Source organism: Bubalus kerabau, chromosome 15, assembly GCF_029407905.1.
Source record: "Bubalus kerabau isolate K-KA32 ecotype Philippines breed swamp buffalo chromosome 15, PCC_UOA_SB_1v2, whole genome shotgun sequence".
Lineage (NCBI taxonomy): Eukaryota > Metazoa > Chordata > Mammalia > Artiodactyla > Bovidae > Bubalus > Bubalus kerabau.
The window spans coordinates 44,849,626-44,874,863 of record NC_073638.1 but is presented as its reverse complement, the minus strand read 5'-3'; the positions used below and the strand labels follow the sequence as shown (position 1 = coordinate 44,874,863).

At 38.0% G+C, this 25,238-nt stretch overlaps 1 protein-coding gene across 1 annotated transcript; it reads right to left on the bottom strand.

Annotated features, from left to right (window-relative positions):
* Nucleotides 1-22,871: 22,871 nt before the first annotated feature.
* On the bottom strand, nucleotides 22,872-24,089 carry LOC129629005 (olfactory receptor 10T2-like). The gene has a single exon (XM_055548745.1). The coding sequence runs from the start codon at nucleotides 23,921-23,923 to the stop codon at nucleotides 22,958-22,960; it is 966 nt and encodes a 321-aa protein (XP_055404720.1). The 5' UTR covers nucleotides 23,924-24,089; the 3' UTR covers nucleotides 22,872-22,957.
* Nucleotides 24,090-25,238: the final 1,149 nt, after the last annotated feature.

Genomic DNA, 25,238 nt, shown 5'->3' with positions numbered 1-25,238 from the left:
CAGGGTCACAAAGAGTTGGACACAACTGAGCAACTGAATAGGCATGCACTCATACAGACTACGCTATCACTTATAAGTGGAATCTAAAAAAGCCAAACTGATAAAAACAAAGACTAGACTGGTGATAACCAAAGGCTAGGAAACAGGGTAACTGGAGATATGTTGTTCAAAGATACAAAGTAGAACAGGTACATAGTACTAAATCCTGCAGAGCTAATGCACAGTACCATATTGATTGTTAACAATTCTGCATTACAAACTTCAAAGTTGCTAAGACTCTAGATCTTAGGTTTTCTCACCACATAAAATAAATGATAATTATGTCAGGTGATAGAAGTTTTAGCTATGCTCAGGTAGAAATCATATTGCAATATGTAAATGCAGTAATGGAGAAGGCAATGGCACCCCACTCCGGTACTCTTGCCTGGAAAATCCCATGGACGGAGGAGCCTGGTGGGCTGCAGTCCATGGGGTCACTAGGAGTCAGACATGACTGAGCGACTTCACTTTCACTTTTCACTTTCATGCATTGGAGAAGGAAATGGCAACCCACTCCAGTGTTCTTGCCTGGAGAATCCCAGGGAAGGGAGAGCCTGGTGGGCTGCTGTCTCTGGGGTTGCACAGAGTCGGACACGACTGAAGCGACTTAGCAGCAGCAGCAGCAGCAGCAGCAAATGCAGTAAATCAATGCATTGTATACCTAAAATATATGGTCTTGTATGCCAATTATATTCCAACAAAAAATACAGTAAATAATAAAAATGCAAAAAGACCTAAAAGATTTAAGGGAAGAAATAAGTCTTCATCTGCAAATGACCCTAGAAAAATTTTTAAATATTTAACAAAGGAGCAGTATTTAAAAGGTCAATATACAAAAATCAACTGTCCGGTAGGACTAAAAGAGTTAAAAATTAAGGTAAATTAAAATTCAAAATTAGTGTTGTTTACAATAACATCAAAAGTTAAGATGTCATTTCTCCCTTAAAATGATCTATAGATTCATTGCACAGGCATAAAAATGTTAATTTTTTTGTAGAAATTGATAAACATTATAAAATTTAATTGGAAAAGAAATGGACTCAGAGTTGCCAAAGTATATTGGAAAAGGAAAATGAATTTGGATGCAAAGTAACAGCTTAGGCTTGATTACCTTGCTCAAGTCTTCCAAATCAATAACAGTGCTCAAGTCTTTGGACTGATTGTGGCTTATAGTATGGGTCAAATGCATGGAGGACTTGTCTCCAGAACAAACTATTGGATCTCTCTAAGACTCAACATTCTCATCTGTAAATTGAAGTATTTATAATACCAGCATCATGAGATTGCTATGAAAATCAAATGGGAAACATTGTAGGTTTGCACCCAGACTTTCTACAATCAAAGACTAGTCCCACAACTTCCTAGCTGCATGACTTGGGCATTCTACTCTGTACATGATTCATTTGTAAAATAAAAGTAGTAAGTACTACTTCATATGATTTTTGTGAGGAACAAACCAGCTAATATACATAATATGCTTAGAAGAGTGTTGGCACATAGAAAGTGCAAGTTATTATTGTTTGCTACAAAAATTAAAGGTGCAAAGGCATCTACAAGTATTAATACCAGTGACAAATATTGCGTCTATTGTTGTTGACTTCAAGGCATCTCCCATTTGGTGTACAAATATATAGAAGTGAGAGAAGTATGACTTTAATTGAAACAATCAGTTAAGCTATATTTGGTAGGTCCTAATATCAATAACCTCAGATATGCAGATGACACCACTCTTATGGCAGAAAGGGAAGAGGAACTAAAAAGCCTCTTGATGAAAGTGAAAGAGGAGAGTGAAAAAGTTGGCTTAAAGCTCAACATTTAGAAAACAAAGATCATGGCATCTGGTCCCATCACTTCATGGGAAATAGATGGGGAAACAGTGGAAACAATGTCAGACTTTATTTTTTTGGGCTCCAAAATCACTGCAGGTGGTGACTGCAGCCATGAAATTAAAAGACACTTACTCCTTGGAGGGAAAGTTATGACCAAACTAGATAGCATATTCAAAAGCAGAGACATTACTTTGCCAACAAAGGTCCATCTAGTCAAGGCTATGGTTTTTTCCAGTGGTCATGTATGGATGTGAGAGTTGGACTGTGAAGAAAGCTGAGTGCCGAAGAATTGATGCTTTTGAACTGTGGTGTTGGAGAAGACTCTTGAGAGTCCCTTGGACTGCAAGGAGATCCAACCAGTCCATTCTGAAGGAGATCAGTCCTGGGTGTTCTTTGGAAGGAATGATGCTAAAGCTGAAACTCCAATACTTTGGCCACCTCCTGCAAAGAGTTGACTCCTTGGAAAAGACTCTGATGCTGGGAGGGATTGGGGGCAGGAGGAGAAGGGGACAACAGAGGATGAGATGGCTGGATGGCATCACTGACTCGATGGACGTGAGTTTGGGTGAACTCCGGGAGTTGGTGATGGACAGGGAGGCCTGGCATGCTGCAATTCATGGGGTCGCAGAGTCGGACACAACTGAGGGACTGGACTGAACTGAACTGAAGTGTGATATCGGTAAACAAAAATTTTTATAGGTCACCTGAAATGTTAAGAATGGATCCTAAGAATATATTCTGAACATTGCCTTTCTCAGGGCCTCCTTTACATCTCTGTTCCTCAGACTGTAGATGAGGGGGTTCAACATGGGGATCACCACTGTGTAGAACACAGACACTACTCTGTTCTGCTCAGTTGAGTAACTGGATTTGGGCATCACATAAATGAAGGTAATCGTTCCATAGTAGAGAGTGACCGCAGTGAGGTGAGAGGTGCAGGTGGAGAAGGCCTTGTGTCTCCCTTCACTGGAGCGCATCTTCAGGATGGCGTTGAGGATGCAGATGTAAGAGAGAGATATGACAAACACTGTGATCACAAGGATAGATCCAGAAGAGATGGAAGGGATAATTTCAATAGTGGAGACATCTGAGCAGGAAAGTTTCAACAGAGGGGAGAAATCACAGAAAAAGTGATCTATCTGATTTGGTCCACAGAAAGACAGAGTCAATAAACAACTACCAAATGTCCAAGCATTGACACACCCACCAAGATAGGAACCCCCCACCAAGAGGACACACACTCTGGGGCACATACGGGTGGAGTAGAAAAGGGGCAAGCAGATGGCCACATAGCGGTCATAGGCCATGACAGCCAGCAGGAAGCAATCAGCTGACCCAAACATCACCATAGAACAGAGCTGGGCTTCACAGCCAGCAACTGGGAGGGCTAGTCTATGTCTAAGAAATCCTATAATCATCATAGGTGTGACAGATGTAGAACAACCGATGTCAACAAAAGCCAAATGGCCAAGGAAAAGGTACATAGGGGAGTGAAGTTGGGAACAGCTTGCTATTAAAATAATTATGGTGATATTGCCCACTAAAATAATAACATATATGCCTAGAAATAGCACAAAGAAGATGACACAAAGTGTAGGATCCTCTGTTAACCCCAAAAGGATGAACTCCGTCACGCTGGTGTGGTTTCCAGCCTCCATGTCCTCTGGGAATTGTTCCTGTTGAGGGAAATGTGAATGTTCATTTCTTTTATGCACTCATTCTACACATTTTCAGTTTTCTTTGCTTATTCCACAGACTCATTCACAGTGATTTCCTCTTCTGCGCTGCCTGTAAATATAGTGCTTTACAGGATTTGTGTGTGTGTTTCCTCTTTGCATAGAAGGAGAAGGGTTCAACCTCACTTCCCAGGATCTCAATTATGTTCTTTTTTTTTATTATTATTAATTATTTTAAAACACCTCTCCAACCTTGACGCCTACAAGGATCTCTCTCCCAAATTCCAGATCTATAGTTTCAGTTGTTCTTTAGAAGTCTCCAGTTGGAAATCCAAATAATACCTGAAACTCAGCCTCCTCCAAACCAAACTCATCCTTCCTTGGACCACTCTTCCTATGCTTTATGTCTGTAGAATGACACCATAATCTACCCAATCTTACCTTCTGTCTCTCTTTGCACCACATCTAATAAAATCCTATTGATTCTATCTACAATTTAGTTCCCAATTTTATTTACTCATCTCCACAATTTCACTGCTAGTCTCCCTACTTTAGTTGAGACCCTGAAATGTAAACAATTGCCATTATTTATACTAGGTTGTGACTTTTGTTGTTGTTTGCATGTTCAAATTTCACTATCCCCAGTTTATACACATTCTCCTCAACAACAGTGTGTATTTTATCTCAGTATTACAAGTAACTAGTTCTTGGGAACAAAATGTCCTGAAGAAAGACTTGTTAAATAAATGAATGTATGATTAGTACAGTGAATGTGCTATAGGAAACCAGAGAAGAATATAGTTTCCTTGTCCAGAGAAACCAGGTCTTGTGGATAAGGTCTTATAGAGATAACAGTGAAGATATTGTTAGTGTATTGGAAGTCTGTAATAATGGTATAAGTAATGGCTTGTGTGTTTCTAAATAATAATTATGTAATCATGTATGTGAAAAACACTTGAAAATTCAAAAGAAATGTAGCTTTCAAATATAGTCACACAAGTCAACTATTATAAATTTGGTAATTTATTTCCAGGCATTTTTCCCTTTGGATGCATTTTAATTGAGCTTTTATAACATTGCAGATAAAAGTTCAATACTTCTATTTTTACTTGGCATTTCAGTATAAAATCTGATCACATTATTATTCTTCAAACATAATTTTTGAGATGATAGTGCATTGAGTAACTAGACCTTAATTTAATTAATCATCCACTAAATTTGGACATTTAACTGTTTACATATTTTTTACTATCAGAACTAGTAATCTTACAAATTGGATATAGAATTGGGAGGACAGCATTACAAAATATGATAAAATTTTTAAAATAATCCCATTCCTAGACATTTTTCTTAATCTATAATTCAAAGGAAATACACACTGTCCATTAAGATAAGTGCATCCCCATGATTTGTGATAAACCAATGTCCTAAACTGTGTTCACTGTTTTGTTGAGTATTTGGCTGCATTTTCACTAAAGAGCTTAGTACCCTGTTCATGTTTTGCCGTTATGTTGTGACAAAGGCTAAGTTCCTATGTCTTAAAGCAGTCCTGAAAAAGAGGAGTTAATGATAAATTAAAAGGGAAGATGGAGAAATACTGCAATCCAAGGCAATAGTTTCAGGGCATACTAAAGATTTAGTGAAAGTTGGAAAAGAAAGTTATATTTATCAGAATGAGAAAATAGTATATATTTAAAGTATTATAAAATTTAAAAAGTTACTTGAAATTAATTTTAGTGATCTGAACATTTCACTTATGCACATCTTTTCTTCAGCAAAATATCAATCTCTTCTGGTAATTTCTACAGTTTTACAAATTTTTTTTGTTTGCATTTTCTTTTAATTTTTTAATACAATTAGCTAACTATAGAAAGACTCACCTACAAATCCTTAATTCTAATTGTGCCTCACAATCCATTTTGATTTAATTTTGTAGCATTTGCAAGTAGTATTTACATATTTGTAATCATATTATATATTACATTTTATAATTTACATTTTGGGGTTTCCCTGGTGGTTCAGTGGTAAAGAATCCACCTGCCAATGTAGGAGGTATGAGTTCAATCCCTGAGTTGGGAAGATCCCCTGGAGAAGGAAATGGCAATCCACTTCAGTAGTCTTGCCTGGGAAATCCCATGGACAGAGGAGCCTGGTGGGCTTCAGTCCATGGAGTTGTGAAAGAGTCAGACATGACTTAGTGACTAAACAACAGTAATTTACATTTTTACTTAGCATTATCATTAATATATTTTTTGATTTTCCAAGTACTATTCATAACTGAAATACTGGATATACTATATTTCAAGCTGTTTAATATGGTATTCATAGAGCTTTATAACCTATTTCTAATCACTTTTCTAAATGTGTCTCGCTATGTATGCTCCTTGGTTTTAATAGCCATGCTAACATGACACTGAAAATTTCCACTATTTTTGGTTCTGATTTTCAAAGAAAGACATTTTTCTGCTAATGACATTATTTCAGTTCTTAAGGTTTGGAATATTTGACACAAATAATAATATATGCACCAAAGTATCTTTGAATGTCTTATCTTAAAATTTTAAAATATCTTACTTTAGAATGAGAAAGCATTTAGTCTTTACAATAGTGGGACTTAGTTCTTTGACAGAATGAATTGTGAAGCATAATGAATCATGGTTGAGCACCTACAGCTCATTAAAAAATGTGTTTTGAATAGTCTTCATTAAGTGCATCTAAATTACTCTAGTGACAGGAAAGCTTATCACCACAAGTGTTAGCTCTATCGTAAAAAATATATTTATAATCTTATCACTTAATCCCCCATGACTTTAATGGTACAAACAATCTCCTTTCTATATCGAAACACTGAAATGTTTGAACACAGCCACATTCTCCTTTTCGAAAATGAAGCATCCACAGATCCTTCGCTCTTCCACCTGTGACGTACGTTTCAGATCCCTCACAATTCTCCTTGTCACTCTCTGAACGTACCCTGGTCTAAGGAATGAGGCAAAGTCCTAAATGGGACTGTGCTCTGCCTTTGACTCAAGCAGAGTTCATGGGGCCAACCCTGCCTTCACTGTGCACAGCGCGAGCTTCCAAATGCGTGCTGACAGTAGTCATGGAGACCGGGAACCAAAAACCCAGATGCCTAGCCTCCCAGTGCTCAGCTGTTTTAACCTACACTGACACTTAAATCTCCTGGACTCCCAGTTTTGTTCTGTCTGTTTGTTTAATGGAAATAATTGTCCCTGTAATGCAGCTTTGTTGTGAAATTAAAAGAAATGATATCTGCAAAGTACTCAAAAGGGTTTGGTTATGCATCAGAGCTAAGGAACTATTTTTGATTAAGAATTTTTTTGATGAGAATCATAATATAATTTTTCTTTCAACACATGTCAGAAGATTTTTGCAGATCCAAAAGAAGTCAGAAGTACAGTATATGATGCCTTCTCTGTTTGGGGCCCTACCAGTCACAGTCATACGCATAATATGAAGCTGATTCTCCCCCTTCCCTTCCATTCCATTGGCTGCCTAGGGATCTTTCTAGAGCTCTTAATTTTGGCATTACATTCACGCTTGCTCACCTAAGTCAGAGATTCTGACTCTTCCCAATCCTTTCCCTCATTGCAGGCTTTGTTTTGATGATGAATAGACGGCATAAGTCTATAAGCCTCATACAATGTGAACATCAAGTGATTTCTTCATGATTTCCTTTTCATAGTTTCCGTTACACAAGCTCAGCAGTGGCTTTGGCTGTGCAGTCCACACTGCACTCTGGGGACTCCTGGACAGCCTGGTTTGGGTGCACAGACTGACTATTCTGCCGTTTAAATCTTTCTAAGGTCATAGTTTCTGCAGGAGTCAAGAGATAACCTGTGGCAGAATCATGTTGATGTATGGCAAAACCAATACAATATTGTAAAGTAATTAACCTCCAATTAAAATAAATAAATTTATATTAAAAAAAAGAGATAACGCTGGTGAAGGTTTATCTTTAATTTCCCATTTAACAAACAAAAATTTATTTAAACAAAAGCCATGACTATTGTACTCACCTTTCAGAATCAGAATTGCTGTTGCTGAATTCTGAAGAGAACTTTATAAAGTAAATGTTTTCTATTTATTTTTATAGTAGTTGTGCACTGAATATCTGACAGTGAAAACCATTGACAGCTCTCCTTGTTTAAGGAGCATAGTTATGTTTCCTTGTTATGAAGATGCTATGAGGATGAGGCTGGGTGTCTTTGTGAATGTGTGTGTTGGGAGGAAAAGAAGGGCTCTCATAGAATATGAAAAATCCCCTAGGACAGTTATTCTTTTCCCTTTTGAGGAAAATGTTCTTTGATTTGTTCTCCAGAAATGACTTGTGGAGCCATGTGTGTCATTCAGTTCAGTTCAGTTGCTCAGTCGTGTCCGACTCTCTGCGACCCCATGAATCGCAGCACGCCAGGCCTCCCTGTCCATCACCAACTCCTGGAGTTCACCCAAACTCATGTGCATTGAGTTGGTGATGCCATCCAGCCATCTCATCCTCTGTCGTCCCCTTCTCCTGCCCCCAATCCCTCCCAGCATCAGAGTCTTTTCCAATGAGTCAACTCTTCGCATGAGGTGGCCAAAGTACTGGACTTTCAGCTTTAGCATCATTCCTTCCAAAGAAATCCCAGGGCTGATCTCCTTCAGAATGGACTGGTTGGATCTCCCTGCAGTCCAAGGGACTCTCAAGAATCTTCTCCAACACCACAGTTCAAAAGCATCAATTCTTCGGCGCTCAGCTTTCCTCACAGTCCAACTCTCACATCCATACATGACCACTGGAAAAACCATAGCCTTGACTAGACAGACCTTTGTTGGCAAAGTAATGTCTCTGCTTTTCAATATGCTATCTAGGTTGGTCATAACTTTCCTTTCAAGGAGTAAGAATCTTTTAATTTCATGACTGCAGTCACCATTTGCAGTGATTTTGGAGCCCCCCAAAATTAAGTCTGACACTGTTTCCACTGTTTCCCCATCTATTTCCCATGAAGTGATGGAACCAGATGCCATGATCTTCGTTTTCTGAATGTTGAGCTTTAAGCCAACTTTTTCACTCTCCTCTTTCACTTTCATCAAGAGGCTCTCTGGTTCTTCTTCGCTTTCTGCCATAAGGGTTGTGTCATCTGCATATCTAATGTTATTGAAATTTCTCCCGGCAATCTTGATTCCAGCTTGTGCTTCTTCTAGCCCAGTGTTTCTCATGATGTATTCTGCATATAAGTTAAATAAGCAGGGTGACAATATACATGTGTCATTAAGGTGACATAAATAGAAGGTCCAAGTGTAACAAAAGGATCTGAGGACCCAGATGGAAGCCTTGTACAGAGACTTGAACAAAAAAATCCCCTGCTGAATAGAAAGCTGCTGGGAGATGCAACAATAGTCAGTACCACCAAGGCTCTAATTTTATCTCTGTAGACTGTTGAGGGTATGAGGTGGTGAGGAAAGAGCCATGGAGTACTATGAGTAAGTAAGCAGAAACAAAGCACAGTCTATTGTTACTCAAAGTGTAGTCCTTGGGCTGGTTGGCAAACTGTTTATTATCAGTCCAGGACCCAATAAGGACAAGAGTTGAAGGGTACTTTTTATACCAATTTGAAAGAAAGTAAATTTAAGTGTATTGACTCTGGTGGCGGTGTTGCTCAATAACTAAGTCATGCCTGACCCTTTGTAACCCTATATACTGCAGCACGCCAGGCTTCCCCATCTTTCACTGTCTGCCAGAGTTTGGTCAAATTCATGTCCACTGAGTCTATGATACTATGTCACCCTCTCCTCCTTTTGCCTTCATTCTTTCCCAGCATCAAGGTCTTTTCCAATGTATCAACTCTTCACATCAGCTGGCCAAAGTACTGAAGCTTCAGCTTCAGCATCAGTCCTTCCAGTGAACATTCAGGGTTGATTTCCTTTAGGACTGACTGGTTTGATCTCCTTGCAGTCCAAGGGACTCTCAAGAGTTTTCTCCAGTACCACAATTTTAAAGCATCAATTCTTTGGCCCTCAGCCTTCTTTATGGCCAAGCTCTCACATCCATACATGACTACTGGAAAAACCATAGCTTTGACCAGACAGACCTTTGTTGGCAAAGTAATGTCTCTGCTTTTTAATATGTTGTCTAGGTTGGTCATAACTTTCCTTCCAAGGAGCTAGCATCTTTTAATTTTATGGCTGCAGTCACCATCTGCAGTGATTTTGGAGCCCAAGAAAATAAAGTCTCACTGTTTCCATTGTTTCCCCATCTATTTGCCATAAAGTGATGGGACCAGATGAAATGATCTTAGTTTTCTGAATGTTGAGTTTTAAGGCAGGTTTTTCACTCTCCTCTTTCACTTTCATCAAGAGGCTCTTTAGTTCTTCTTCACTTTCTGCCATAAGGGAGGTGTCATCTGCATATTTGAGGTTACTGATAGTTCTCCCAAAAGTCTTGATTCCAGGTTGTGCTTCATCCAGACTGGCATTTTGCATGACGTACTCTGCATATAAGCTAAATAAGCAGGGTGACAATATACAGCCTTGACTTACTCCTTTCCTGATTTGGAACCAGTCTGTTGTTCCATGTCTAGTTCTAACTGTTGCTTCTTGGCCTGCATACAGATTTCTAAGGAGGCAGATAGGGTGGTCTGGTATTCCCATCTCTTGAAGAATTTTCCACAGTTTGTTGTCATCCACACAGTCAAAAGCTTTGGCATAGTCAATAAAGCAGAAGTAGATGTTTGTCTGGAATTCTCTTGCTTTTTTGATGATCCAACAGATGTTGGCAATTTGATCTCTGGTTCCTCTGCTTTTTCTAAATCCAGCTTGAATGTCTGGAAGTTCACGGTTTACATACTGCTGAAGCCTGGCTTGGAGAATTTTGAGTATTACTTTGCTACTGTGTGTGATGAGTGCAATTGTGCAGTAGTTTGAACATTCTTTTCCATCACCTTTCTTTGGGATTGGAATAAAATCTGACCTTTTCCAGTCCTGTGGCCACTGCTGAGTTTTCCAAATTTGCTGGCATATTGAGTGTAGCACTTTCACAGCATCATCTTTTAGGATTTGAAATAGCAACTGGAATTCCATCTACTCCACTAGCTTTGTTCATAGTGATGCTTCCTAAGGCCCACTTGACACTGTATTCCAGGATGTCTGGCTCTAGGTAAGTGATCACACCATCATGGTTATCTGGTCATGAAGATATTTTTTGTATAGTTCTTCTGTGTATTCTTGCCATCTCTTCTTAATATCTTCTGCTTCTGTTAGGTCCATACCATTTCTGTCCTTTATTGAGCCTATTTTTGCATGAAATGTTCCCTTGGTATCTCTAATTTTCTTGAAGAGATCTCTAGTCTTTCCCATTCTATTGTTTTCCTCTATTTCTTTGCATTGATCACTGAGGAAGGCTTTCTTATCTCTCCTTGCTATTCTTTGAACTCTGCATTCAGATGCTTATATCTTTCCTTTTCTCCCTTGCCTTTTGTGTCTCTTCTTTCTCAGCTATTTGTAAGGCCTCTTTACACATTTTGCCTTTTTGCATTGCTTTTTCTTGGGGATGGTCTTAATCCCTGTTTCCTGTACAATGTCACGAACCTCCATCCACAGTTCATCAGGCACTCTATCTATCAGATCTAATCCCTTGCATCTATTTGTCACTTCCACTGTATAATCGTAAGGGATTTGTATTAGGTCATACCTGAATGATCTAATGGTTTTCCCTACTTCTTCAATTTAAGTCTGAATTTTGCAATAAGGAGTTCATGATCTGAGCCACAGTCAGCTCCTGGTCTTGTTTTTGCTGACTGTATGGAGCATCTTCATCTTTGGCTGCAAAGAATATAATCAATGTGATTTAGGTATTGACCATCTGATGATGTCCATATGTGGAGTCTTCTCTTGTGTTGTTGGGAGAGGGTGTTTGCTATGACCAGTGTGTTCTCTTGGCAAAAACCCTGTTAGCCTTTGCCCTGCTTCATTCTGTACTCCAGGCCAAATTTGTCTACTACTCCAGGTATCTCTTGACTTCCTACTTTTGCATTCCAGTCCCCTATGATGAAAAGGACATCTTTTTAGGTGTTAAGTTTAGAAGTTCCTGTAGATCTTCATAGAACCATTCAACTTCAGCACCTTCAGCATTACCGGTTGGGGCATAGACTTGGATTACTTTGATATTGAATGGTTTGCCTTGGAAATGAACAGAGATCATTCTGTTGTTTTTGAGATTGCACCCAAGTACTGCATTTAGGACTCTTTTGTTGACTATGAGGGACACTCCATTTCTTCTAAGGGATTCTTCCCCATAGTAGTAGATATAATGGTCATCTGAGTTAAATTCACCCATTCCAGTCCATATTAGTTCACTGATTCCTAAAATGTCAATGTTCACTCTTGCCATCTCCTCTGTGACCACTTCTAATTTACCTTGGCTCATGCACCTAACATTCCAGGTGTCTATGCAATATTGCTCTTTACAACATTGGACTCTATTTCCATTAGTGGTTACATCCACAACTGGGAGTTGTTTTTGCTTTGGCTCCATCTCTTCATTCTTCCTGGAGTTATTTCTCTACTCTTCTCTAGTAGCATATTTAGCACCTACTGACCTGGGGAGTTCATCTTTTAGCCTTTTCATTCTGTTCATGGGGTTCTGAAGGCATGAATACTGAAGTGGTTTGCCATTCCCTTCTCCAGTGGACCATGTTTTGTCAGAACTCTCCACTATGACCTGTCCATCTTGGGTTGCCCTACATGGCATGGCTCATAGCTTCATTGAGTTAGACAAAGCTGTGGTTTGTATGATCAGTTTGATTAGTTTTATGTGACTGTGGTTTTCATTCTGTCTGCCCTCTGAGGGATAAAGATAAGAAGCTTATGGAAGCTTCCTGATTGGAGAGACTGACTGTGGGGGAAACTGGGTCCTGTTCTGATGAGCAGGGCCATGCTCAGTAAATGTTTAATCCAATTTTCTACTGATGGACGGGGCTGTGTTCCCTCCCTGTTGTTTGACCTGAAACCAAACTATGGTGGAAGTAATGAAGATAATGGCAACCTCCTTCAAAAGGTCCAATGCTCGCATTGTCATACTCAGTGCCCCTGACCCTGCAGCAGGCCACCACAGACTCACACCTCCTGGACACTCACAGGCAAGTCTGGGTCTCTTGTGGGGTCACTGCTCCTTTCTCCTGGGTCCTGGTGTGCACAAGGTTTTGTTTGTGCCCTCCAAGAGTCTGTTTCCCCAGTCCTGTGTAAGTTCTGGCAGCTCTCTGGTGGGGTTAATGGCAACCTCCTCCAAGAGGGCTTATGCCACACCCAGGTCTGTTGCACCCAGAGCCCCCTGTCCCTGTGGCTGACCCAAACCTCCACAGGAGACAGTAAAACACTCAAAGGCAGGTCTGACTCAGTCTCTGTGGGGTCTCCTGGTGTGCACAATATTTTGTTTGAGCCCTCCAAGCATCTCTGGTGGGAATGGGGTTTGATTCTAAATGCAAATTTGCCCCTCCTTCTATCTTGCTGGGGCTTCTCCTTTGTCCTTGGACATGGGGTATTTTGTTTTGGTGGGATTCAACATTCTCCTGTCCACGGTTGTTCAGCAGTGAGTTGTAATTTTGGAATTCTCATAGAAGAAGAAAAGCGCATGTCCTTCTACTCCACCATCTTAATTTGATCATGAAAAATTGTTCATAATATCTATTTTAACTATTTAAACATCTGCAGAATGTGAGGTTATGCCTCTTTGCTTGTCTTTTTTGGATAGTGCATAATTTTGTCTTTTTCTTAATATTCCTATGGTTTTTTCAACTTTATTAATATTTTTGAAGAGTGAAATACAGATTTATTCTCTCTATGGGACATATATTCTGTTTCTTTGATTTATATTCTTTCCTTTTTTATACTTTTTTCTTATTTACTTGTTGTTCCTTTTGAAGCTTCCTGTGATGGAAGCTTTCCTTTTATTTTCAGCCTTTCTTTGAGGTTGTTTTCCAACCCTTTATCTTAAATAAGGACTGCCGGGGTCCATCCCCAGTGGATCCAGGGAATTCGAAGGGGAGACAGCTTCAGCAATCAGGATACGATAGCTTTAATTAAATATTAATTAGAGATATAAAGAGTAGTAGAATAAGGATAGCTCAGTAGGAAAATTCAGTGGAGAAAAGAGGCTGAGTAGCTTGGTTTACATGGAAAGCTAATAAAATTCCAAGGCAAGGAATTTATGTCACCTACGTAGGCTGCAGGCGTCCTCCCATTCTCCCGAAGGAGAGGAGACACTAAGGCCTCCCCAGTCAGATCTTAGAAGCCCAGGTGTAATTAGTAGGCTTGACGAGCCTCCATGTTCCAGATGGGGGTTCAGCCAGAAGGTGAGAGAAAGAAGGACATGGGGAGACCAGTCTTTCGAGGAACTGATCCCATTTTTTATTTGTCCAGGGTCTGTTTTTATACACTGAGATGTTATACAAAAGTCATGCGGGGTCAGCAGTTTTTTTATTAAAGTCAGGTGCTTCATACAAATGTATACAGAGGTCTTAGGGGTATTACATCATCTTCAGGCCAGGGGGCCTGCTGACAATTTATGACCCTCTCCTTGTGACAGTGGTCAGTCAATCAGAACACTTATTTCTCCAGGGGTGATTATTTTTGAAACAGATGCCACCTTCCAAAGGTACCAGATAAAGTTACATTCCTATAGGGTGAGGGTGTAGTGGGTTTTAATTAAGAAAAGAATTTGCTTAGCCTAAGGTCTAACGTGATTAATATCAAAGGTTAATACTTATTTCTTCTACATATTCATTAATGTGTGTAAGGGCAGGGGATGTGGAGACTTAGCAGCGAACATTGGCTCAACAAATGAAAAACCCTTCATCAATACAATTTCTAATCAGCCCACTATACTTATACTAATAGTTTTCTAACTTCTCTAAAGAACCTGTTTTTAGAAGGTTTAAAGCATCTCGTGCCTCTTACAGTTGGGAGGCTGTGAGCAATCACATGTGACCGGACAAGCCTGTCAGGCAGGCTAGAGAACCTTCAGAGGAGTTTGTAGGTTAAAACACTCCTGTCACGCCCAGGAATTATTATTAACTGGAGCTCTAAGTTAACTCCTTCTCCGAAAGAGAAGGTGGGGGACAGCCCCCCATAAAGTCAGAGGTGTAGGTGAGAGCACAAAGTAGTAAAGTAGGCAGGCTCTGGTTTTGGAGGTAGATGCTCGAGAATTTCCAGGGGGACTCCTGAGGCTCGATCCCACCTTTGCGTATGTCGGGCCTCCTTCCTCATGACTTTTGCCATGGGCGGAGCTCCCAGCTCCCAGCAAAGGACCTCAATTCCCACTTTTTTTTTGCTAGTAATTTTGAATGATGTCATGGAAATTGTGAAGGCTAGGTTATAGAGAGTCTGGATTGCATTATGGTCCTCTCAAACATAGCTACTGCATGAATGTACCACCATTTTTTTTTCTTTTTGCCTGTCCTTTTAATGATGGACATTTGAGAAATTCCTAGATTTTGACAATTAAGAATAAAGCTTCTAAAAGATCTCCATACAGGTCTTTGTGTATTTTCATTTCTCTTGAATAAATACTCAGAAATGAAATTTCTGGGCAGTATGGTTGGTGTATGTTTATAAGAATTTAAATTTTTTTTAAATGGTAATAACATTTTGCCTTTCTTCAGCATTGCATTTCAGTTCTCTCTGCTCTGCATCTTTTCCAGCACTTGCTATTGTCTGTACTTTAAAAAAAAAAAAGTCATTCTACATATTAAGGAATAATTACACTAGGAAAGGAACAATAAGAAAAGCAAATAGAACAAAAACTCAAAAGAAAAAAAAATTTTAAGAGAAAAATCCACAGCACTGCAGAAGGCCAACATAGAGGTAGAAGTACGTAAGGGAAATAAAAAGTGTGATTAAAAAAAAGAGAGAGAGAAAGAAAGGTTCAAGGTGGTAGTTCTTCGTAAGTGTAAAGTCTGTCCCCTGTGGGTGGAGTTGGTTAGTGTCCTGTGACGGTTTCCTGGTTGGGAGGACTTGTGCCTGTGTTCTGGTCAATGGAGCTGGAGCTCGTCTACCAGTGGGCAGTGTCATGTCCAGTAGTAGCTTTAGGGTGTCTATGGGTTTCATATAGCTTTGGGCAGCCTGTCTGCTAGTGTGCATTGAGTTTCTGTTTTGTTGAAGAACCGGCGTGGGGTGTCTGGGCACTTGTGCTTGCTGATTCTGCTGGTAGGAATGTAAACTGATGCAGACTCTATGGAAGACTGTATGGAGATTCCTTTAAAACCTAGAATAAAACTACCATATGACCCAGAAATATCACTTCTAGGCATTTGGGTTCCCTGAGGAACCCAAAACTGAAAAAGACACATGTACCCCAGTGTTCACTGCGGCACTATTTACAATAGGTAGGACATAGAAGCAACCCAGATGTTCACTGACAGATGAATGGATAAAGATGTTGTGGTACATATATACAATTGGCTATCTATTTTACATATGGTAGTATATATGCTTCCATGCTACTTTCTCCATTCATCTCACCCTCTCCTGCCTGTGTCCATAAGTCTGTTTTCTATATCTGTGTCTCTATTGCAACCCACAAATAGGCTCATCAGTACCATCTTTCTAGATTCCATATATATGTGTTAATATAGGATATTTGCTTTTCTCTTTCTGACTTACTTCACTCTGTATAATAGGCTGTGAACTCATTTGAGTCAATTCTAATGAGGTGGGTTAACCTACAGCCAGTATTCTGGCCTAGAGTGTATTAACCTACACTCCAGTATTCTGGCCTAGAGAATTCCATGGACTGTATAGTCCGTGGGGTCACAGAGTTGGACACGACTGAGTGACTTTCATGTCAATAAAATTTTGTCTTTTTTTTCTTTGAAATTTCATAATGTTGGTTTACATTTCACTCTAAGATCTCATTAAAATTTTGTTTTATGTGTGAAATAAGTATTGAGGTCTTCTGGGTATTTGCTTATTTAATGAATGTTCACTTATTCTCACACACTTTGTTGAAAAGTTTATACTTTTCTCCATTAACCTCCATTATCTTTTCTTTTAAGAAGCCAATTAACCAGGTAAAATGTATGAATCTATTTCAGGAACTCTATTCTATTCCATTTATCTATGTGCTTATCCATTATGGTAATACTGCATGTCTTGATTACTGCAGCTTTATTATAAGGCTTGAAATTAGGTAATGTGTAATGTGCAAATCTATTTTCCTTTTCCAAATTTTCTTGAACTTCTCCAGGTCCATTTTTTCCTTATGAATTTTATAATGCTTGTGAATTTCTAAAAAGCAAAACTAAACTTTTTATTGCTGTTGCATTCAATCTATGATAACTTTAGGTGAGAATTGACATCTTAACATTTGGCATTATTATAAATGGTGCTAATTTTTAAATTTTATTATTTTCAGCTGCTTGTTGTCTATGATAGAGTTGATTTTCATATATTGACCTTGTATGCTGTGACTCTGATAAACTAAATTAATTTAGTCACTTTTTAAAAATTGCTTTTTTTAAATATTTCTACAATCACTTGCAAATGAAGGCTAGTGGGTTTTCTGCTCCTGAAAAATTTTAGGTCTTCGGTTCGTTTTTACTTTTTATTGTTCTAGCCAGTATCTAAAATACAATGTTTAAAATGGAGACATGAGGAATGGGAGTACGTGTCCTAATCTTGTTCCTGATCTTTGGAGCAAAGCCTTCAACTTACATTGCACTTAATAGCAAAAGATTGTATGCTGAAAACTATAAAATGCTAATGAAAGAAATCAAAAAAGTTCGCAATGAATAGAGAGAAATACAATACTTATGAATTTGATGACTCAAATTTGATGACTCAACATGACAAAGACGTCATTTCTTCCCAAATTGATCCATAGGTTTAATGCAATTGCTATCAAAATTCCAGCATGATTCTTTATAGTTAGACAATCTGATCTTAAAATTTAAATGAAGAGCAAAGGAACAGCCCAATATAATTATTTTTAGAAAGAATGACACAGCCTGAATTTAGACTCACTACTTATCAACAATAATCAAGACAGTGTAGTACTAGTATGGGGATAGGAGGTGATGAATTTGTGGATTAACAAAATAGAGTAAAATTCAGAATTAAGTCCACACAAGTACAACCAACTGATTTTAAACAAATGTACAAAAGCAATCAATGGAGAAAGGACAATCTTTTCAATAAATGGTGTTGGAATAATTGGACTTTCATGGACAAAGACAGACAAACTAAGCAAACTTCAACCTAACCCTCACATCTATACAAAAATACTCTCAAAATGGAGCATAGATCATAATGCAAAGTGTTAGAGTTTTGGAAAAAAGCACAGAAGAACTATTCATGAGTAGTGTTAGGCAAAATGTTCTTAGATAACCTGAAATGCACAATGCATATGTTAAAAGATTGAGAAAGTGACTCTATATCAAAATTCAAAAATCAACAGCATAAGCAAATACCACTACACACCCATTAAATGGTACATTTAAAGAGGACTAATAATACTAAATGCTGGTAATATACTGAAGCAATTAGGGCTCTTAACATCATAAATGGGAGTGTAAAATAATACAATCACTTTGGAAAATGGTTTGAAAAATTTTAAAGATAAACACCCTATCTCCAGCAATCTCACTCCTAAATGTTTACCTAAGACAAATCAGAAAATATATTCACACAGAAATAACTCAAATGTTCATATCAGTCTCATTTACAATAGCTGCAAACTGGAAACAATTCCCACCAACTGGTGATGGGATTAAAGTAAGTGGTACATCTATACAGTGAAATACTACTTGCCAATAAAAAGAAATAAAATGGTGATACTCATTACAATGAATCTTAAAATAATTATGCTGAGAGAAGTCATTCACAACAGTGTGTATATAATATGATTTGTATTTTCTAAATTTACAGGAAAAGGAAACTAATCTGTATTGTCAGAAAGCATATCAGTAGTTGTCTGTGGCCAGCGGCACAGAGAAAACTAGATTCCAAAGGAGAAGAAATCGTTGGAGGTAATTGAAATGAAATGCTTGTTTGTGACTGTGGCTTCATGGTTTCAAGTTAATCACTGTGAACTTTCTATTTCCCCTAAATCCTGACAAAAATGAAATGTCAGCTGTGTTACATGCAACACTGTAAAAAAGAATGATTCTTTAATTGTAAAATGAACGTGGACTGAGAGGAGAATATACGAAATATATTTTTTAGGCTTTTCAGAGTGCAGTGATTCTGATAACTTGAAATAATTCTTTCAGGGACTCTGAGACTGTATCTGGCAGCATTATAAATATATGATCCCAGTTATGATCATGAGGCTTGCCAGGTAGGATGGGTCTTCTGCCAGTGATGTCTCTTGGGAGTCACAGTGAAGAACTGTGAAGATTACCTTCACCAAAGAGAAATGAATGCCTGGTACACACACTGGCATGGCAAATTTTTCACTTTTGAAGTTCCATGTGGTTCTTTTGCATATTACAAAGTCATCATTTTTGGTTTTATGGGATTATATGTTTTCAAATTGTATTTTATCTTTTTAAATAAAATAATACTATAGTCTGTGTCTATTGATTCCCATATCTTAAATCTTAATGATTCTGTTTCTGTTGTCTCCACTGATGCCCACCGTATGTTTGGTATTTAGTTACTTCCTTGGTGCTGTTCATTATTTTTCAGTATGTATGTGTTATCATATTAATTGTTCAGTTAGCAGCAGCAGCAAAAACAGGTTTGAGTTGTTGGTTTATTCAGTTCACCAAGAGGAACCACCTGTCCTTGACCATCTTATATTCAAGTTCAAGGCTTGAGACTCTCTAGATCTCCAGGGATCTGAGAGATCTGTTCAAGACTTGGTCACTGCGTATTTCTCTTATCCTAAGGATATATGTAAAATTTATCCATCTTGAAGTATATTCCTCCCCTCCCAAGACACCACTAAATGCAAACCTGGGTTGATAAGCATATGTGAGTGTTAGGTTTATTTCTCTGGGTTCTCACAGTTCCTGAGGAAGCAATTCCTTATTATCTTGTAACCTCTACTTAAGAGATTTTAAACACCTTATCATTTGTTTTAGTTGTGTTCACTATATGATTGCTTCAAATTACTAAACCTGCCATAATTGGAGCAGAAATCTCAAAGGTAAAGGTAAATTGTATGCATGTGAGTGGAAGATTAGATTTGCACAAATGTACACAGGTAACACCATATACAACAGGTGATATCCTCACCTCCTCCATCCTTGCTCAGATGTTATCTTTCCAAAGAGGCCTGAACTGACACTTCCTGCCCTGGCATGTTAAGCTTCATTGCTCTTTTTCTTCTTTCTTCATGACACTATCCCCTTCAAATTGTCTGAATCACTAACTTGATGATTTTATTATCATTTCTCTGCTATCAGATAAATTCTATGAGGGCAGATACATTGGATGCTTGTCATTTACATGTCTAATGGCTTATGATGTTCTCTGTAATACAAGAACTCAATATAATTTTTGACTGAAATAACTGCAAGTTGGTGTCACAGTTTCACTGGGAAGGAGACAGCATGCAGTGGGGAAAGCTGAACTTACGTCTCACTCATCTACAAGTAGGCGGTGGGAGTCAGCACTCCATTTTTGCCAGAGCTGTGTCAGGAGTGCTCAGCAGGAAATTGAAGAAACACATACACACCCACCTGGTGTTATAGCAACAACACAACAGGAGACTTCCTCCAAAAAAATCTGGAATATGATCCAGAATACAATCATATTCTAAATATCTATAACATAGTCAAAAATCACTTATCATACCAAGAACCAGAAAAGTAAAAACTTCAGTGAGATTAAACATAGTATGTCCACATCAAGACGAAAAGAATCTAGAAATCATCTGTTAAGGATTTAAAACAGCCTTCAAACAAATATTTCAACAAGCAACCATTAATTTCCTTGGCACAAATTTTAAAAATAGAAAATTTCAGCAAAGAAACAAAAGTCGAAAAATAATAATGTGAAAATGACATAACTGAAAATACAAACACTGAAGTTAAAAAATAAAACTTGCTGGATGATCTCAATAGTCTACTGGAGATGACAGATGATAGAATCAATAAACTTTAACAAAGATAAATATAAATAACTGATCTAAACAAAAGGAAAATAGATTGGAAAAAAAGTTCAGATCTACAGGGATTTGTGGGAAAATAACAAGCTAACATTCATATTTTGAGAGTTCTAGAGGAAAGGAGAAAGGGGTACTGAGTAAATACTTAAAGAAATGAAGTCTGAAAACTTTCCAACTTTGATGAAAGATATAGAGGTACAGGTGTAGGAAGTTGAGCAAACTCAAACAGGATAAATCCAGAGAAATCCATACCACAACACATATAAGTAAAGTTCTGAAAATTAAAAGAAAGAAAAATCTTAAAAGCACTGATGGAGGAAATATCATTACTTATTATTTTAAAAAGCCATATTTTTCAAGTACTAAAACCAAAGAATAATCAAATGTAAATTCTACATCTGGCAGAAAAAGCCTTCAGAAACGATGGTGAAATAAAGACACTTTTGTTGAAGGAAAACGAAAAGAAAATTTCCCCAACAAAACCACATTTAAATGATAGCAAAAGCAAGTTCCCTAAATAGAAAGCAAATAATAAAAAGAAGACATGGAACTCTAGCAATTAAAAATAAATAGAATGAAAATAAAAAGGGAGCATATCAAAACATGTGAAATTAAGTTAAAGTAGTGCTGAGGGGGAAATTTACAGCACTGAATGCTTACATAACTAAAGAAGAAAGTTCTTAGAATATATGTAGGATTTTTGAAATAAAAGAAAAAAGTAGAAGATGGCTCTACTTGATATTAAGACTTATTATACAGTTGAAGTCATCAGAATGCTGTGGTACTGGTGGAAGAAAAGATACATTGATCAAATCAAGCTAAACAAAAAATCTAGAAAAAGACCTACATAAGTATGCCAAACATTTTTTTTTTTTTAAGTACAGAAGCAGTCCAATGAAAGAAGGAAATCTTTTCAACAAAGGTTCTGGAGTAACTGGACAACCATAGATGGGGAGCCACCTCAGGCCTAAATGCCACACCTTACACAGCATTACTCATAGTAGATCTTGGACTTCAATGTATAATGTAGAACTATAAACTGTAAACCTTTTTAAAAAAGGAGAAAATGCTCAAAATAGGGGACTTTCAAAAATTTCTGGGAGTTGACATGAAAACTACAATCCATAAACAGAAATATTCATCCAACTATTATTTTGAAAATACTGTGTTCCAAACATGTTTTGAATCATTTATATATATATATATATATATATATATATATATGCACACACATACAGAGACACATACATACAAAGATGCACACATACATGTATTTTAAAACTTTTTAAAAATGTGTGGAATTAAAAAAAAAAAAGGTGATACAAATGAATTTATTTACAAGGCAGTAGCAGACTCACAGACTTGGAGAACAAACTTGTGGTTGCCAGAGGGGGCAGGTGGGGAGTAGGGATGGATTGGGAATTTGGGATTGACATGTACATAGTGCTATATTTGAAATAGATAACCAACAGGGACCTACTGTAAAATGAAATAAAATTATAAAATAAAAAATTAAAAAACTATTTTAAAACGGTATCCTCTTTCTTTTAGAATAATAGTGGTGCCGGGGCATATAAGTTAATTCTATAATATGTTAAATGCTTTGTACACAAAGAGATTATTTTGTTGGAAGCACTCTGATTTTGAAACCAGGCAGGACCCTGTGGGGCTCACAGGCACAGAAACCTTTCTGTGTCCCCTGTTTCTTGTTTGTTGGGAATAGGCTTCAGCCTCCACAACCTTCCCTGAGTTCCAAATGGCAGGTTCAAGCAGTTGCTAATCAGGAAAAGGAGGAGATACAAAAGCAAGGGAGGAGAAGTCAAGAAACAAAAGTGCAGCCTTGGGAGAATCCTGGTACCAGCTCAAGGGATACACATAACAATATTTTTGAGCTCTTCTGCAGAGCTAAAATCTCCAACAAATGAAAAATATTAACTACTTGATGACATATTATTTATTCCAGAAAGAAGGTCACAGTTTGATAACCTTGAGAACCACAGAAGCTCAATGGGAGACCAAATGAGGCCAGATTAAAGGAATGCAAGCCCTGCACACATTTTAATTCCTATCAACAACTTCACCCTTGAAACAGTGCCATAAAACTCCTTATAAAATCCCCATTGGTCAGGACACACAGTTTTAAGGCCATTGAGTCCACTATGTCCCCTTTTGCCTGGCAAAGTAATAAAGCAATTCTTTTCTTTTTCATCCAAAACTCTTCTCCAAGATTTGATTTGGTACCAGTGCACAGTGACTGAGTTTTGGCATCAATTTTCCCATTTTTATTTTCCATCAGTCTGTAATTTTTAAATGTCCAGGGTTCTTTTATTTACCATCTGAAGGATGAACGTATTTGCACTATCTACTATCTTTCTTAAGGCAATCTGCATTTCTTTGTTTCTTAGACTGTAAACAATGGGATTAAGCAGAGGTGTCAGCGCTGTATACGTCACAGCCATCAGCATATCTTCACGGAATGAGTCACTGCTCTTGGGCCTCAGATAGACAAAGCCGGCAAATCCATAGTGTGTGCACGCCACAGTGAGGTGGGAGGAGCAAGGGGAGAAGGCCTTATACCTCCCCTTGGCAGAAGGCATCTTCATAACCATGGACCCAATGAAGACATAGGAAATCATAATTAAAATAAAGCTGCCCACCAATACAAAGGCAGAGAGCACAAAAATAGCCATTTCATAAGACAGAGTATAGTCACAAGCAAGGCAGACCACAGGCGAGATGTCGCAAAAGAAGTGCTGGATGGTGTTGGAGTCACAGAAAGATAAGTTGAATACAATGGTGACAATGCACACAGAAACCAGGGACCCAACCAACCACGCAGCCCTCATTAACTGAAAGCAGATCTTCCGGGTTATGAGGATGGAGTAGTGCAGTGGGTTGTGAATAGCAGTGTAACGGTCATAGGACATGGCGGCCATGATGAAGCAGTTATTGCCTGACAAGCCAAAGAAGAAAAACATCTGTGTGGCACACTCAAAAACAGAAATGGACTTACTGTCTGATAGCAAGTCCACCAACATGCGGGGGATGATTACCATAGTGGTACAGGTTTCTGAAAAGGAGAGGCCACAGAGGAAAAAGTACATGGGAGTGTGAAGGCTGTGACTGAGCTTGACAGCCACCATTATGGACACATTTGCAGCTAGAATGGTCACATGGGAGAAGAAAACCATCACAAAGAAGAGATCTTGCAGGTCCGGGAAACTGGAAAATCCCCACAGAAGGAATGTCCTCACTGTGGTATGATTGTCCATCTTCCTGGTGCACGTAGCAACTCTCTTTTAAAGGTGGAGGGTTGTTGAAACGAAGACTCTGAGATGAGTATAAACTATCCTTATGGACTGATGTCACCTAGACTGTAATCAAGGGAACCTGAACTTCAAGGCACCTCTTCATGAGAGAGCCTGAGACAATGATTCTAAAGGCAGTTGACTGAAGTCAAGTTCAGAAAGTAGAGTAGTGAGAATGATTCTAGTATGGGACTCTGTATTAATGACATACAGTGAGCCCAAATATCTTCTTGAATTATACTCACAAAGCCATTCTAATCTCTCTTTTCCAAACTATATCTGCATGTAAGAGGAAAATATGAATAAAATTTCTTTGTTTGCATCCACAGGATTTATTGATTGTATTCAATGCTTCTTGAGATATAATGTTAATCTGGTACTCACAGGTGCTTCATAAACTATTGGCTGAATGAATAAAATAATTCAATCATTGAAATCACTTTAAATAAATATTAAACTTTTAAAGAATTAGGGAGATGAGTGAAATTATCCAAAAGACTTCTGACTTTCCCTTCAAAGAATCTTTTCATCAGTGCACTAAAAGTCACAATGTGCCAATGATCTGACCACATAAATGAATTTAACATGTTGTAATTTCTGCAGAGTTTCTAACCACACTAACATTTGGAGCTTGAGATATATAATATCATTACTTCTTAAGACACAATAATTTTCAAATTTCTTAATTTCTCATTGAAGTTCTTTCCCAGATGCCCAACATAATATTAATGGACTAGCTTGGAGTCAAAATGATTCTGAAGGCACTGTCTAATTTAGAGTGGCATATTCTGGTAATAATGTTCTAATAAAATTTTGACTCTTTTAGCAAAACCTCCAGGGCATTTTCTAGCAGATGTACTTGTTATGTGGTCTGCTTGGAAGTGCAGACCTGAATGGAATAAACTCAAATTCTTCAGATCAATTTGGCAAATCATATTTCTATTTCAATTTTTCATTAAACATTTGATCTCAAAAGAGGTAAGGGGAGAAACGTGACATTAAAACTCTCCATAGAATTTTGATTTTAACTTCAGTCATTGTTAAAGGGAATGGGGAAGAAAAATAGTAAGGAATCAGTGGTGGAAAAAGAAGGGTACAAGAGAAATAGAGAAACACTAGCTAGAAATTATTCTGTAGGACTAACACATATTTTGCCATTTGAAGAGTTACCATTTTCTTTTTGCATTGTAGTTATGGGGATATAATACAACAGGAGTCAGGCTAGGTGACCAGCACCCACCTATTACCCATAATGTGTCAGACATGAGACAGAGAGAAA

Coding starts and splice junctions, on each gene's coding strand:
- LOC129629005 (XM_055548745.1), bottom strand. CDS start 23,923: ATGGACAATCATACCACAGTGAGGACATTCCTTCTGTGGGGATTTTCC.